Here is a 13,924-nt window from a genome sequence, read left to right on the forward strand (position 1 = left end):
GGCAACTTCCATGAGAATGGCTAAACATGGGGGAGTGGCCATTTCCAAGACCCTTAACTCATTGCCTCATGTTTGGAACTTTGGCGCCTAATTAAAGAAATTACTCATTGATATCATGTTTTAAGTGTCACGGGATTATTATTTTATTTAATAAAAATGTATAATATTATATTTCTAAAAATTTGAATTTTCATTTTTCTTTTACCATGTGAAATTAATATACGGTTTCACATTTATAAACAATCTGTCTCAGATGAAAATATTAAAAAATATCTTTAATAATTTTTGGGTGAAATATGAAGTTTCTCTGGGCGCACGTTAGCTGGACTAATGGGTCCTCAGCTTCTTCTCATTCACTTTGATTCTTTCTGCGTATTTGCTTGCAAAGATTGTTGTTTAGTTCCTGATTCATTTGTATGGATTCGACGAGCGTGAGCCTTGATTGGAGGAATTTATTCGTGGGTTCGAAGAATCAATCTCTAGATTTCTTTCCTCATGAGATTCGGGATGGAGTTGTCACGGTTAAGCCTCCTATTGAGGTGATTGAGGAAGGCATTGCTGATTGGAATAATGCCCTAGTGGGTCAGTTCATTGGTGCGGCTCCTAGGTTTTCCTCAATGCAGCGTATTATCGATTCGATTTGGGAGAATTCTTCGCAAGTTAAGGTTAGTTTAGCTGGCCCAAATCTTTACGTTTTTTCGTTTTTGGATGCTAATTTGAGGGACTGGGTGCTTGAAAACGGTCCCTGGCATGTCCAGAACAAGCCTCTGGTTCTGAGGAGGTGGGAACCTGGGTTGCAGAGTCTCAATTTTGACCTAGCTTTAATGCCTGTTTGGGTGCAACTCTATAATATTCCGCTTGAACTGTACTCTCAAAAGGGTCTTAGTTACATAGCTAGTGCGCTAGGTACTCCTCTCTATATGGACACTATCACTGCTTCTCGTGAGAGGTTGGAATTTGCTAAACTGTGTATAAAGATTGAAGCTGGCAGTGTTCTTCCTGAGGATATTCTTGTTACTCTTAGGGATAGATCGACTGTGAGTATAAAGGTGCATGTGCCATGGATGCCTCAGTACTGCTCTACGTGTAAAGTGTTTGGGCATCATGTTAATTTGTGTTCTGTGGTTAGGCAAACTTCTGTGAAGCCTAAAGAAGTCCAAGTCTGGAGGAAGAAAAAAGGTATTCTTCCTGGGGGGGACTGGAAGTAAGGATTCTTTGAATGGTAATGCTGAAGCTTCTGGACAGATTTCTGATTCTCTTCCGGGTAGTTCATTGGGGGGGATTCATGGTTCGAATCTTCAGGTTGGTGTTATCATGGAGTCTTCTGTCCATGATTTGCAGGAACCTAGTGTGGCCACACAGGCTACTGGCCTGGGGACTGACTCTTTGCCAACTGTTACTGCTGACAAGTCCGCTATTTTGAATGCTGAGGGAGTTGTCAAGCCTTGTGATTTTCCTTCACTTCAGGATTCTCTGAAGAAGAAGACAAGGGGCAAGAAAAAAGAGCCTGTTGGTTCCTCCAATAAGCCAGATTATTTGGTGGATGGTCTTAGGAAGACTAGGGTTGCCTCTTTGGGTGTAGCCATGTTGCTTAATGAGATCAAGGCAAAGAAGAGGGGTCATTTGGATAAAACAAAGAGTAATGTGGTGAATTTGGGTACTGTGTGTGATGTCTCTGCCTCTTCTTGATGATAGTGAGCTTTTGGAACGTTAGGGGGATTAATAACCCCCTAAAATAATTGAAAGTGCTCAAGAGATTGGATTCTTGTGAAGTGGATGTTATCTGTCTTATGGAGTCTAGGATTAGAAGGGAAAATTCTGTTAAGTTCTCCTCTGCCCTTTCTGCTGATTGGAACCTGGTTGGAAATTATGACTGTGTGGAGGGGGCAAGTTATGGATTCTTTGGAAGAAGCAATTGTCTTTTGCTGTTTTGAGTTGTTGTGATCAGGCCATTTCCATCATTGGTAATATTACTGGTCTCAGAACTGTTATAACTGCTGTTTATGGTAGCAATTTTGGTGTTGCTAGAAGAGGTCTTTGGGAGCATTTGAGGACTGTTGAGAATGATCTTGGTTCCTCTTCTTGGGTGATTGGTGGGGACTTCAACATAATTGCCAGAGCTGAGGAAAGTTCTGACTTTGAGACTATGGGAGTCCACAATTCCTCTGACATGAAGGAGTTCCAAGACTGCCTGGAAGAGCTTGACTTGATGGACCACCCTTTCCTTGGGCCTACCTTTACTTGGTCCAATAGGCAGGAAGGTTCTTTTTTAGCCCGGAAGCTAGATAGAGTTCTGGTTAATCCTAAGTGGCTACTTGATTACCCTGACTCTTTTGTGGAATTCAAAGCACAAGGAGTTTCTGATCACTGCCTTGGGGTATTATGGACACATAAGGGTGCTTTGGCTAAGAAGCCTAGGCCTTTCAAGTTTTTTAATTGTTGGGTCTCCCATGAGAAATTTCTTAGCATAGTCAAAGACTCATGGCAAGTGCATTGTGCAGGTTCTGCCATGCAAGTTCTGTTCTGCAAATTGAGAAGGCTTAAACCTCTCTTAAAAGAGCTCAATAAGGAGTTTTTCTCTGACATTTCTGGTAGAGTGAAGGGGAAAAGAGCTGAACTGGAGCAATTACAGATTTTTAATCTGACTCATGCTGAGCAGAGGAGAGTTGCTGAGGAAAAACGAATTCAAGATGAGCTTGTTAATTTGGAAGTAGCTGAATCTGAGTTTTTTAGACAAAAGGCTAAGTTGCATTGGTTGGATGAGGGGGACCTCAATACCAAGTTCTTTCATCAGAGGGTAGAATCTAATAAAAAAAAGAAATACCATTAGAGTAATTAAAGGAGAAGATGGTCAATTTTATGATACTTTTGAGGGTATGGCTGCTGAATTAGTGAGATTCTTCACTAATCTGATTGGTGTTGAGGATCCTTATGTCAATAGCTGTTCTGTTGAGGTTCTGAAAGACCTGCTAAACTACTCCCTGCCAGAAAGAGCTGCTGATTTTTTAATTAGAGAAGTGAGTGATATGGAGATCAAGGAGGCCCTGTTTAAGCAAGGAAAGGACAAGAGCCCAGGTCCTGATGGGTACACCTCTGGTTTTTACAAGGCTGCCTGGGACATTGTAGGTGCTGATTTTTCTTCTGCTGTGAGGTATTTTTTTCCAGTCCTCCAATTTGCTGTCAGCTTTCAATGCCACTACTATTGTTTTAGTGCCTAAATCTCTTAATGCTTGCCTTGTTAAGGAATTCAGACCTATTTCTTGTTGTTCAGTAGTTTATAAAACTATCACCAGAATCTTAGTTAACAGACTTGCCCCTTACTTTCCTGGTATGATATCTCTTAGTCAATCAGCCTTTGTCAATGGTAGAAGCATTATTGACAACACCTTGCTAGCCCAGGAAATTGTTAAGGGCTACTCTAGGAAGAGTCTTTCTCCTAGATGTGCAATTAAAATTAATTTACAGAAGGCTTTTGATTCTGTTAGTTGGGGCTTCTTGTTGAGTGTTCTTGCTGCTATGGGGCTCCCTGATATTTTTTGTAATTGGATTAAGGCTTGCATTACTACCCCTATTTTCTCTCTCTCTTTAAATAGTAGCTTGGTGGGGTATTTCAGAGGAGCTAGGGGGATTAGGCAAGGGGATCCTTTATCTCCTTACCTATTTGTTATTGCCATGAATGTTCTGTCCTCTCTCTTAGATGCTGCTTCCAAATATGGTATTTTTAAGTTTCACCCTAAGTGTAGAAGAATTTCCCTCACTCATCTTTGCTTTGCGGATGATCTGCTTGTTTTTTGTCATGGCTCTTTGGATACTGTGTTGGGAGTCCAAAGCACTCTAGACATGTTTTATGAGCTGTCTGGCCTCAAGTTGAATGCACAGAAGACTGAATTCTATGTTTGTGGGTTGAATGCGTCTGAATTGGAGCAAATCAGTTTGGTTACTGGTTTCAGATTGGGACAGCTTCCTGTGAGGTATCTTGGGGTGCCTCTGGTGACCCGCAAGCTCTCTGGTAAAGATTGTGAGGCACTTCTGATAAAGATTAAGGATAAGCTTAGGCACTGGTCTAACAAGAACCTGAGTTATGGTGGTAGACTCCAATTGATTAAAACTGTTCTGTTCATTATGTTTAACTATTGGAGTAGACAGGTGGTATTGCCTAAGGGAATTATTAAGGATATTGAACGCCTTTGTATGCGTTTTTTCTGGAAGGGAAGTGATTCTTCAGCAAAAGGAGCTCGAGTGAGTTGGAGTCAGATCTGCTCCTTGAAGTCTGAGGGTGGCTTGGGCCTTAGAAGTCTTGTGGTCTGGAATAAAACATGTTGTTTGCTCCTTGTAAGAAACATATTGGCTAATGAAGGTTTACTTTGGATCGCCTGGATCAAAGAATACTGCTTCAAAGCAGTTAGCTACTGGGATGTAGAGTGCAAAGCCCACTTCAGCTGGATCCTGAGCAAACTGCTGAGTCTGCGCGAGGAGGCTCACCGATTATTCCTTCCTTGTGTGAACTGGAGCCTTATGAGAGGTAATTGGATCTGGGACAATATCAGGGATTGTAGGGTGAAGGTTAACTGGCACAGGCTGATCTGGTTTCCTGCCCATATTCCCAAGTTCTCTCTTATTTCGTGGATGGTTATCCTCGATAGGTTGCCTACTAAAGATCGGCTTGTTCGGTTCGGCTTGGCTATTGATAATGTTTGTGGTCTGTGTGCCTCTAGTTCTGAATCTCGTGATCACCTTTTTGTTGAATGTTGTTTTGCAAAGGAAGTTTGGGATATTGTTCTAACTTCCTGTGGTGTTTGTTATACTCTGACCAACTGGGAGGATCTTTTCAATTGGCTGATAGCAAACTTGAAAGGCAAATCCCTCAGAATTCGAATCTTGAGGCTCGCTTGGACTGGTCTGTTGTATTCGGTCTGGGAAGAGCGTAATCACAGGCTCTTTAGACGCTCATCTCGCTCGGTTGATGCTCTTGTTAATAGTATAAAGTTAGCTGTTAGAGTTAAGTTGAGTAGATATGGCAAGCCTAGGATTGATGATGTTAACAGGCAGTTATGTTTGAATTGGGGTTTGTTTTGAGGTAACTTGTAACATCCCAAACTACGGGTTAGTGACTAAATCGTAAATTTCAGAATTTGATAATAAAAGTAGAATACTTGAATAGTTCAATGATTTATTTGAGGATATTTCCTGAAAGTTGTTAGTAATTATCTAAAGAATTAAAGGGTAAAAGGGTAATTTGTCATGAAAGATATTTTTATCCCTTTATTAAGAGATAAAAACATGAGAAGATGAAAGCATTTCATCTTCTTCTTCCTTTCTCTTCCCCTCCCGTAAGAGCAAGGGCAAAGGTAAGTTTCTTCATTAGTTGATTATTTGTTCAATTCAAGGTTGGGTTTTGATTATTAGATGATAATTAAGCTTAAGGAAAGCTTAATTTGTTCTAAAACAACAAGATGAAAGGTATATGAGAGATTAAAGATTTTGAGTTCTTGAATCAAATCTTGAAATAGAATTGATAAGTTGAATTTTAAGTTGAATTTGACTTGTCATCTATGAGATTAAGAAGTTAGAAGTGTTAGAATTATGTTTGAATAACATGAAAAATTTGATATTATTATTGAATTCTATATGGAGAATAGAATTCTAAGGTTTAAGATGAAATAAATGAATATAGATTGGTTTAAGTATGTGTACTAGAGTTAAGAATGAAAAGGGGATGATATATGAAGTGTTTGAGAGAAATTGAAGTGATTTTCGAGCTAAAAATATGATTTCTGGGCAAGGGGAATCGGTACCCATTCAAGGGGAACCGATACCCCTTCAAACGACAGAATTCCAGAATGCCAGAGGGGAACCGATACCCCCACAGGAGGGAATCGATTCCCCCTAAAGGAAAATATTAATATTGGTTTAATAAGTTCGTTTAAGTTGCTAGTATCCAATTAAAAGGTGTGGGTATCTAATAATTGTCTTAAAATGTATAATTATGTAGATTCAAAGCCTAAACGAGTTCCGGAATCATTGACAAGTAAGATCGATAAAAAGGGAAGATAAGAGATTGAAAGGGACTAGTGAGGCCAGGTGAGTGCATATTAATTCAATTATGGTGCTAAATGGAAACAAGACTTGTGACAAGTCTATTTCCTATGTTTAATGCATGAATATATGATTATATGTATATGTATGACATAAATTGTATGTATGCATGATTATAGGTGTTAACATGCTTTTGAATGAATGATATGAAAAGTGTATAAGTGAAATAACATGATAGGTGATAAAACTGCAAGTCTATATGATTATGTGTTATATGTACATGATATGACATGCAAGTTACATGAACAAATGAGAAATGGTATAAGTCATATGAAACGATCTACGTGAATACATGCACTTGTGATACAAGTGATATGAAATGTTATAAATGATAATGCCCATGTTATGTGATATGAGAGCTAGGGGTATAGTTGGCATGCCAAGAGTCGAGGGTTTACCTATGTTCTACGGAACATATGGACAGTTTTACCTATGTCTTTTGAGACATATGGACAGTATACCTATGTTCTAAGGAACATATGGACAGTTACCGAGGATCTTTATGACCTCTGGACAGTTACCGAGGATCTTTATGACCTCTGGACAGTTACCGAGGATCTTTATGACCTCTGGACAGTTACCGAGGATCTTTATGACCTCTGGACAGTTACCGAGGATCTTTATGACCTCTGGACAGTTACCGGGGTCTTTGTGACCTCTGGATAGGTCCTTCGGGACATTTATATGAGCTGTGGTGACAGCATAGTGGTGCACAACCTCAATAGACTCACATATCTACAGTTCTCACAGGTGCACATGGGCTAATAAGAGATAACATGGAATGTACTGTATATGATATATGTGTGTTAGTGATTATTGTATATGCTATAAGATATATGATATGAGCTTAATTGATTATATGAACAAGAGAATAGAAATATGAAAGGTGATAATATGATAATGATAGGAAAGAAGATAATTATATGTATGTGTGGATATGTATATATATATATCTATATGAAAGGTGCATAGTAGGAATCATTACATGTATATGTGGGTATGGTGCTTGTACGTGATATGTTAGTAGAAATTGTTCAAGCATGATTACGAGTTAGAGTTTTATTATATGTTTTATACCTCACTAAGTCAACGACTTAGCGTGTGATTGTTTCACACGTAGGTTACAGAAGTGAGAAGAGTAAAGAGCTAAGAGGAGCAAGACAGGTCAGTTCTCCTTACCCAATTGTCAGATCAGAAAATATATGTACGGTATATAGAGTGTAGTTGGCATGTAGTCTAAAGATATAAATTGTATGAACTCTGATATATTTTGTAAACGTTTTGAATGAGTTAAATGTTATCCAAGTTTTTAAATTACTCACTATTTTATACGAATAAATGTTTGAAAAGTCAATGTGACACTTCGGACTCGTATCCGGGTCGGATACGGGTTGGGGTGTTACATAACTTGTTGATTGTAGTAGCATGTCTGTTTTTCTTGATGGAATATAAATTACTTATCCAAAAAAAAAAATAATCTGTCTCCTTTAAAACATGACACATGCGTGGACCAATCTCTATCTCTTCTCATTAGTGCCTTTTTTGCTAAGTTATTCCCCTTGATTCTTCATTTAAGGGGAAAAGAAAAGCTTTGCTTCAACCCAAAGTTAAGAAAATATTTTTAACATTTTATCTTGATATACAAATATAATGGAAGGGAAATTAAAGGGTGGAAAAGGCCTCTATACAACTTGTACAATCTCGTACTAAATTTATTATTATGAATAAAAACATGTGATCAAAGGATGAAATTGCTGGAACATGTTATTGCTTGACTTTGTTCTTTAATAGTACTAGATCGTGTAGTTGGATTGATGGGGCAAAGGGTTTAGGTGATCAATCAATTTAGGATAGGACATGTGGAGAACAAAAATTCCACCCGTCATATATATTTCAATTCTCATCTTAATTATATGTGCGGTGAAACAAATGATTTTTTTCATAGATGTTAGGAATTTATATACAAAAATAAAATATACATAAGAAAAAAGATTTATATGATTCGATCTTAATTATTTAAACGAATGAGAGAAACAATAATTCAACAATAATTCATTATAAACGTATAGATCACAAAAAAATACATACAATTCATGTATCTTATAACATAAATTCCTAATAATAATCCTTTTCCAGATTTTATGTGGTAAGTCTAAAGCTTCTAAATTACAATCATGTATAAACAGGTGAATACAGGTGTGGGTTAATTTTTTTTTTCAAGTACACTAAAATCATTACTTTTTATACTATCTTCCATTAGTAGATGCCATGTCATAATATATAATAAATAATTACAATTAATTAGTGTCGTCTTATGAAAGTGCCTATGGCATTGGCCTATCTTTTCTTTTTATCATTAAAGATGAGTAAAGATTGTGACATGGGAAGGAGTCTTGCTGAGCAGAATGGTCATAGTTGAGTAGGAAAAGCAAAGGCTAAGGACCATTTGTCTAGTTGAACAACAAAACCGAGGAGGGACCAAATGATGAAGGAATGGGGCCTTTTGAGTCCCCATACCATGTATGGATGCGATGATTGATATTAAGTGGAGTAACCCACTAATGCATGCTTCTAATCTATTCAAAAACTGGGTCCCCAAACCTAAGGGCCAGTAGTAGCAGCACTCAGCATCATTGCAATGTGGATGTGGTGTTAAAGCCAGACACTGGATTGTTCCTTCCATGCATAATGTACTCCTCACCAACCCCCCTTTTTTCTATTTTAAGCGCATTCCTTTTTTGTTGGCAAAACAACAATGAAAGGAAGATAAATACTGAAGAAGAAAACAAATTACTCTCTCTCTCTCTCTCTCTATCTTTATATTTCTCTTCCAATGCCATGAAAATACGTTTGTCATCGAATGAACAGCAAAGTTAGCGACCCCATGGCGTGCCATTATACCCGCTATGGACAGTTTCTTAGAAGCCCCCTATGACCTCGACTTCAAATGTCTACTAGGAAAAAGGCCATATTACATATGACACACAATAAATGCATGCAGATAATATGGAGAATTTAGGTGCTAATTGTTATATATGTGTCTGTGAGAGAGCTCAAACGGGAAATTCTTTTTTTTAACAGTTCCTACTTAGGAAAGGACAATAGAATTTTATTGCTTATGGATATTGAATTATCTAGGGGAGAGGAGAGGTGTTAACTAAAAGTTTTTTAATCATTGTTTTAGAGATTGTTGACTCAAACGATAATATTTTTTTATTAATCTGTGATAAATACAATGTGATATATGTTTAAATATAACTTTCAGTTATTTGACATTGAACACTCACATCTCTGACATTCCTAGTATGCGAATATAAAACCTTAAGAAATAACAATAATTCTTTTACCACCTAAATCGCTTGGTTCGTGTCAAACATTGAATTCTAAATATACAAAATGCTAGTGTAATCATAAATTTTATAATTTAATGATGTAGTGATAATAAAGAAATGAGATATGGAGAAGCAATATAAAGGAGAAAAGGAGGACAAGAAACGGAATATATAATATAACCAGTTTCACACGTACACCTTCATTTACTAAATCTCTCATTATGAAAAGAGAAAAATGGGGCGTCATAGTCAAAACGAGATAATTATTCAACTAGATAATTAGTTAACTTGTAGATAATCTCTGCAGTAATTAAAAGTTTTTAGTTGATATATAGGTTCATTATCTATTAGGAGTAAAATTTTCATTTATTCTCCCTCATAAGATAGGAATTGTTCAAAATATATTAATTAATTTTATTTTTTTTAATTTTATTAATTTTTATAGATAATTTTTATAGATAATTGTTAAGTTATATCCGAAAAATAAAAATAAAATTTTGAATTTTAAAAATAGATTGTTCAAAGAATTTACTATAATCTTAATCTGAGAATTAATTTTTTATATCGTACTAAGGACAATTTAAATCTAGTGATAATAGGGAACAAGTATAATCAAAATTAAGAAGAACGTTTGACCTGATCTAGGTACTTGACCATAACAATAAATGAAGAAAATATAATCTTCCTTTTCAATTTCAATGAAGATGGTGGTTAACTCTAATATACACAAATGACAAATCCCTATAATCAGTTTAAACTAATTGGCCTTGATTGAGTAAATTGGTATCGGGGAAGGTCAAATGTTAGGTATGGTTTTCGACGTTGCTGTTATACCACCAAATCCAAAATATATGACTGTTGATGATGATGAGATCAAATTGACAATTTCAACCCCGTATCATCATGCACATAATACCATTGCTTTTTCATGTTGTGAAAACAAATTCATGCAGGTGATGTAACAAAGTGAGATGGCACTTGGAATTGTTAAATGAGTGATGGATGTTATTAGTCTCAGCCACATGCACTAAGACGAAACCATCTAGTTTTAAGTTTAACTACTTTTACAAAACGCATCGTCAGCTCTACCATCTCCATGTCTTCTTCCAAATGCAAACCCTACTTCACTACAAACGAATCATTGTCACTTGTTTTTTTCAGTTTCTGAATGGAAACTACAAGGATCTTTGTTCACGCAAATAATGCAGAAAGAACAAATCAAACAATAGACTCGGCCCTGATCAAACTTGAACTTAAAACTATATCAAGAGGTTTTAAAAGAGCATCAACGAAACCCAACTCAGGATATGTTGCTTTACCCAAGAATACTAGAAGTTAAAAGTAAAACCACAACCCAGAATCTGTTGCCATTAGGGAAAAAAAAGAAGAAGAAAACAAATGGCTATTAACCGTACTGTTCTTTCGTTTACAGAAATCAAAACCCACATCACAAGATTCTCCCCGAACTCCATTTTAGAGTTATTAAGATGTCTACCTTTGGACGTTCGCACTATGGAGGAGCGCCATAACCTGGAAAATCAGTCCATTGATTTGGATTCAGAGAAAAACCCGTTGTGTTGGTGTTTATGTTCCCAGGGCTGCTTGTGCTGCTGCTGCTGTTGTTGATACTCCACATCGCCAATTCAGAGACAGTAGGGTTACTGTTGTTGACGAAACTTTGATGCCAATTCTGCTGAGAGGAGTTACCTGCAGCAAGCCTGTTAGACTGAACCAACCTTTCTTGAACAGATGGGCTCATGTTTACAGTACTTTGATCTCTGTCATCCATAGGAAAGAATTGGGTTTGATGAATTGGTTGATGCTGTTGTGACCCAAAAGAAGCGACACCATATCCCTGCAACAAACCCAAATTTGAAGAACCACCCAAGTCCTGATTGAGAGGTTGATTAAAAGGTTGCGGTTGGTTCATCGACTGAATTGCGGCCAAAGAAGACAAGAACCCAGCACCAGGGTAATACGATCCCACTGAAGAAATAGCAGACGAAGAAGCCAAACCACCAGATTCCTTGGTTGTCAAAGCAGCACTTACGCTGAGCATAGGATTAGAAGAGATCATACTTTGCGATGATGTCAAGTTGTGCTGTGGATGGGACCTTGAGTTTTCACCGGAAGGAGAAACTTTTGTTCGCTTTCCTTTCCTGCAACCACCTCCCACGGGCACGTTCCTTAGGGTTCCACCTTGAGTCCAATACCTTTTACAAGTCTTGCAGAAATAACGAGGCTGCGACAGACTGTAATTGTTGTAGTAACAAAACTTGGTATTAAGAGATTCACAACGAGGACACTTTTGAGGTGGGTTCTGGTGTTGCTGTTGACTCTCGCCTGTCAAAGCCTTCAATCTCTGATTTTGCTGTTGGTTCTGCTTCATGCCTTGTTCGCTTCCTCCTCCTCTATCTTGCTGCATCACTAAATCTATATGCTCTTCTTTCCGGTGCTGATTTATAAATCCATTTTTCAGTTAATCAAGATTCTGGGTTTACTTGGGCTTTTGTACTGATGGGCTTGATGCATGCAGGTATCGAGATAGAGAGCGTTTCAGATGTATGATAGCTCTACGTGTCTGTATCAGGCCGTTGAGAATCTCCGCTGTACAAACAAAACCACGGCGATCGTTACCTTGTCTACATGCCTACATCTCCTACCCACCAACCCGCCTCTACAAAACCATGCTTTTTCCCCCTTTTCACCTTTTTAAAGCAACAAAAACCAAACGATAATCAAGAATCTGAATTTATGAAAAATTTCCCCTTAAAACCCAACGAAAAATCTTGCCAGATATCCATCTCCACTAGTAATTTATGTATACACTATAGAATGTGTAGAAAGGCTGACCTGCTTTTACGAGAGAGGGTAAAAGAAGGGAATATGTACGAGTGTCGGGCGTGGACGAAGTCCACTAAGCCCAGGTCTCAATCTAGAGGTAAGTGAGAGATGTTTTAAGAGAAAGAAATGGGTTAGTTTGGGTTCAGTCCAATATTCAATCCCTGGAACAAGCATATAACAAAGACAGAACACACTGGTTGCTTCACCTGATCCATCAAGGTCTTTAGAATTGCATGCAATACGCAAAAGAAGAGAATAACAAAAAAAATAGCACACAGGTACGCGAAAACCTTGATTCAGTAATCTTTAATGTGTGTTTTTGGGTGACAAGACAGAGAATATGGGTTGTAGCTTAATAAAAAGAGAGGGAGGGAGGGACAGGGAATTTAAGAGAAATTATAGAAGAAAGACAGTGTGATAGGGAATGGACCAGTAAGCAGTGGGCAGATAGGCGGCGCGCCCAAAGCAAAGGTTGGCGTGGCGGTCGGCAATGGTGTGGTGGGCTGTGTCAGACCTCAGCTTAATTATACACGGTCTTCTTTCATTTAGTTATCATTTCATGTATCTTTCTTTCTCATTCCACTTTATTATTTCTGTCTCAACAACTGAGTATTCTGTTCTCTATTTCTATTACGATGCGTTTGCTTTACGATTGAAATGGGATTTTCATAATTTATAAAGTATGCTCAATTTTAATTCTTTTGGATTATATCGTATTAAAGTAAAAGGTTTTGTTCATATAAATTATTTGTTATATTTTATATTTATTTAATATTTAAATATTATTACGTGTGTTTAAGTAGTATTTTAATGATTAATATATTTTGTTAATGTTGTATTTATAATGTTTTTAAAATTGTATGATAAAGCAGAATGTTGCTTGGCACAGAAATAGATAGTAATTATTATTATAAGTTTATTTATGCGTTAATACATTTTTAAATATTTAAATTATAATCTAAAATGATTTTTTTTTTGGTGTCTATCGAGTTTTTTATATATAAAAACATATACTTAAAGTTTTGAACGTTACACATTTAGGTACATGGACCATAACGACCGTCAAATTTGATCATTATCTGACACATGTCAATCATATAAAATTTTAAAAAATTATTTTAAAAATAATTATAATTATTTTAAAAAAATCCAAAAATTTTTGAAATTGTAAAAGAAATCCCAAAGAATCCTAATTCCAGTCACTTCACCAAATCCCGACGACACCTGATCACCCAAACACCCAACGGTCAGATCCCCATGATTCATGCGACGATTGCCACAAAAAATGGGTGATTGCAACGATCGGAAATACAAAGGACAATGCAACTTCTAACGTCTTTCTAGCGAACAACGATCGACGTGGGTGAAAGACGATAGTCAAGATTTAGTCACGGGAAAATGAAGAACTCGAGGGTGATGGCAGTGCATGCCAATAGCTAGTGAAGGGTGGTCGACGGACGGCGACAGGAGAGGGAAGTCACAAGGCGAGGGGTGGACATTTGATTTTTTTTAATTTTTTTCTTTTTTTCTGAAAAATAATATTTTTATTAATAAAAAATAAAAAAATAATGTTAGACACCTAAAAGTGTAACGGAAAAGCGTTAAATGCCTATTTTTTATAAAAATTTCTACACTAAAATTCAATTTAAATG

General features: G+C 37.0%; 3 protein-coding genes across 3 annotated transcripts; 2 read left to right on the forward strand and 1 right to left on the reverse strand.

Moving 5' to 3' along the window:
- The first annotated feature begins 416 nt into the window (after positions 1–416).
- Positions 417–2,830, forward strand: LOC120175552. Its single transcript, XM_039182150.1, has 4 exons — positions 417–1,072; positions 1,146–1,657; positions 1,774–1,859; positions 1,949–2,830. Exons 1-4 carry the CDS (start codon positions 417–419, stop codon positions 2,828–2,830), a joined length of 2,136 nt encoding a protein of 711 aa, XP_039038081.1.
- Positions 2,831–2,876: 46 nt separating this feature from the next.
- LOC120175553 lies at positions 2,877–5,076 on the forward strand. The gene is made up of 2 exons (XM_039182151.1): positions 2,877–3,151; positions 3,345–5,076. Exons 1-2 carry the CDS (start codon positions 2,877–2,879, stop codon positions 5,074–5,076), a joined length of 2,007 nt encoding a protein of 668 aa, XP_039038082.1.
- Positions 5,077–10,847: 5,771 nt separating this feature from the next.
- LOC120175589 (dof zinc finger protein DOF5.6-like) lies at positions 10,848–12,590 on the reverse strand. The gene is made up of 2 exons (XM_039182189.1): positions 12,282–12,590; positions 10,848–12,035 (listed from the first exon to the last, which is right to left on the reverse strand). The coding sequence occupies exon 2, from the start codon at positions 11,851–11,853 to the stop codon at positions 10,939–10,941; it is 915 nt and encodes a 304-aa protein (XP_039038120.1). The 5' UTR covers positions 11,854–12,035; positions 12,282–12,590; the 3' UTR covers positions 10,848–10,938.
- Between the last annotated feature and the right edge of the window lie 1,334 nt (positions 12,591–13,924).

Source organism: Hibiscus syriacus, unplaced genomic scaffold (genome assembly GCF_006381635.1).
Source record: "Hibiscus syriacus cultivar Baekdansim isolate YM2019G1 unplaced genomic scaffold, ASM638163v2 tig00112206_pilon, whole genome shotgun sequence".
In the NCBI taxonomy this organism is placed as follows: domain Eukaryota; kingdom Viridiplantae; phylum Streptophyta; class Magnoliopsida; order Malvales; family Malvaceae; genus Hibiscus; species Hibiscus syriacus.

Coding starts and splice junctions, on each gene's coding strand:
- LOC120175552 (XM_039182150.1), top strand. CDS start 417: ATGGATTCGACGAGCGTGAGCCTTGATTGGAGGAATTTATTCGTGGGT. Junction 1,073..1,145: donor CATGTGCCATGGATGCCTCA/GTACTGCTCTAC, acceptor ACTTCTGTGAAG/CCTAAAGAAGTCCAAGTCTG. Junction 1,860..1,948: donor TTTCTGCTGATTGGAACCTG/GTTGGAAATTAT, acceptor TGTTGTGATCAG/GCCATTTCCATCATTGGTAA.
- LOC120175553 (XM_039182151.1), top strand. CDS start 2,877: ATGGCTGCTGAATTAGTGAGATTCTTCACTAATCTGATTGGTGTTGAG. Junction 3,152..3,344: donor GATTTTTCTTCTGCTGTGAG/GTATTTTTTTCC, acceptor GATATCTCTTAG/TCAATCAGCCTTTGTCAATG.
- LOC120175589 (XM_039182189.1), bottom strand. CDS start 11,853: ATGCAGCAAGATAGAGGAGGAGGAAGCGAACAAGGCATGAAGCAGAAC.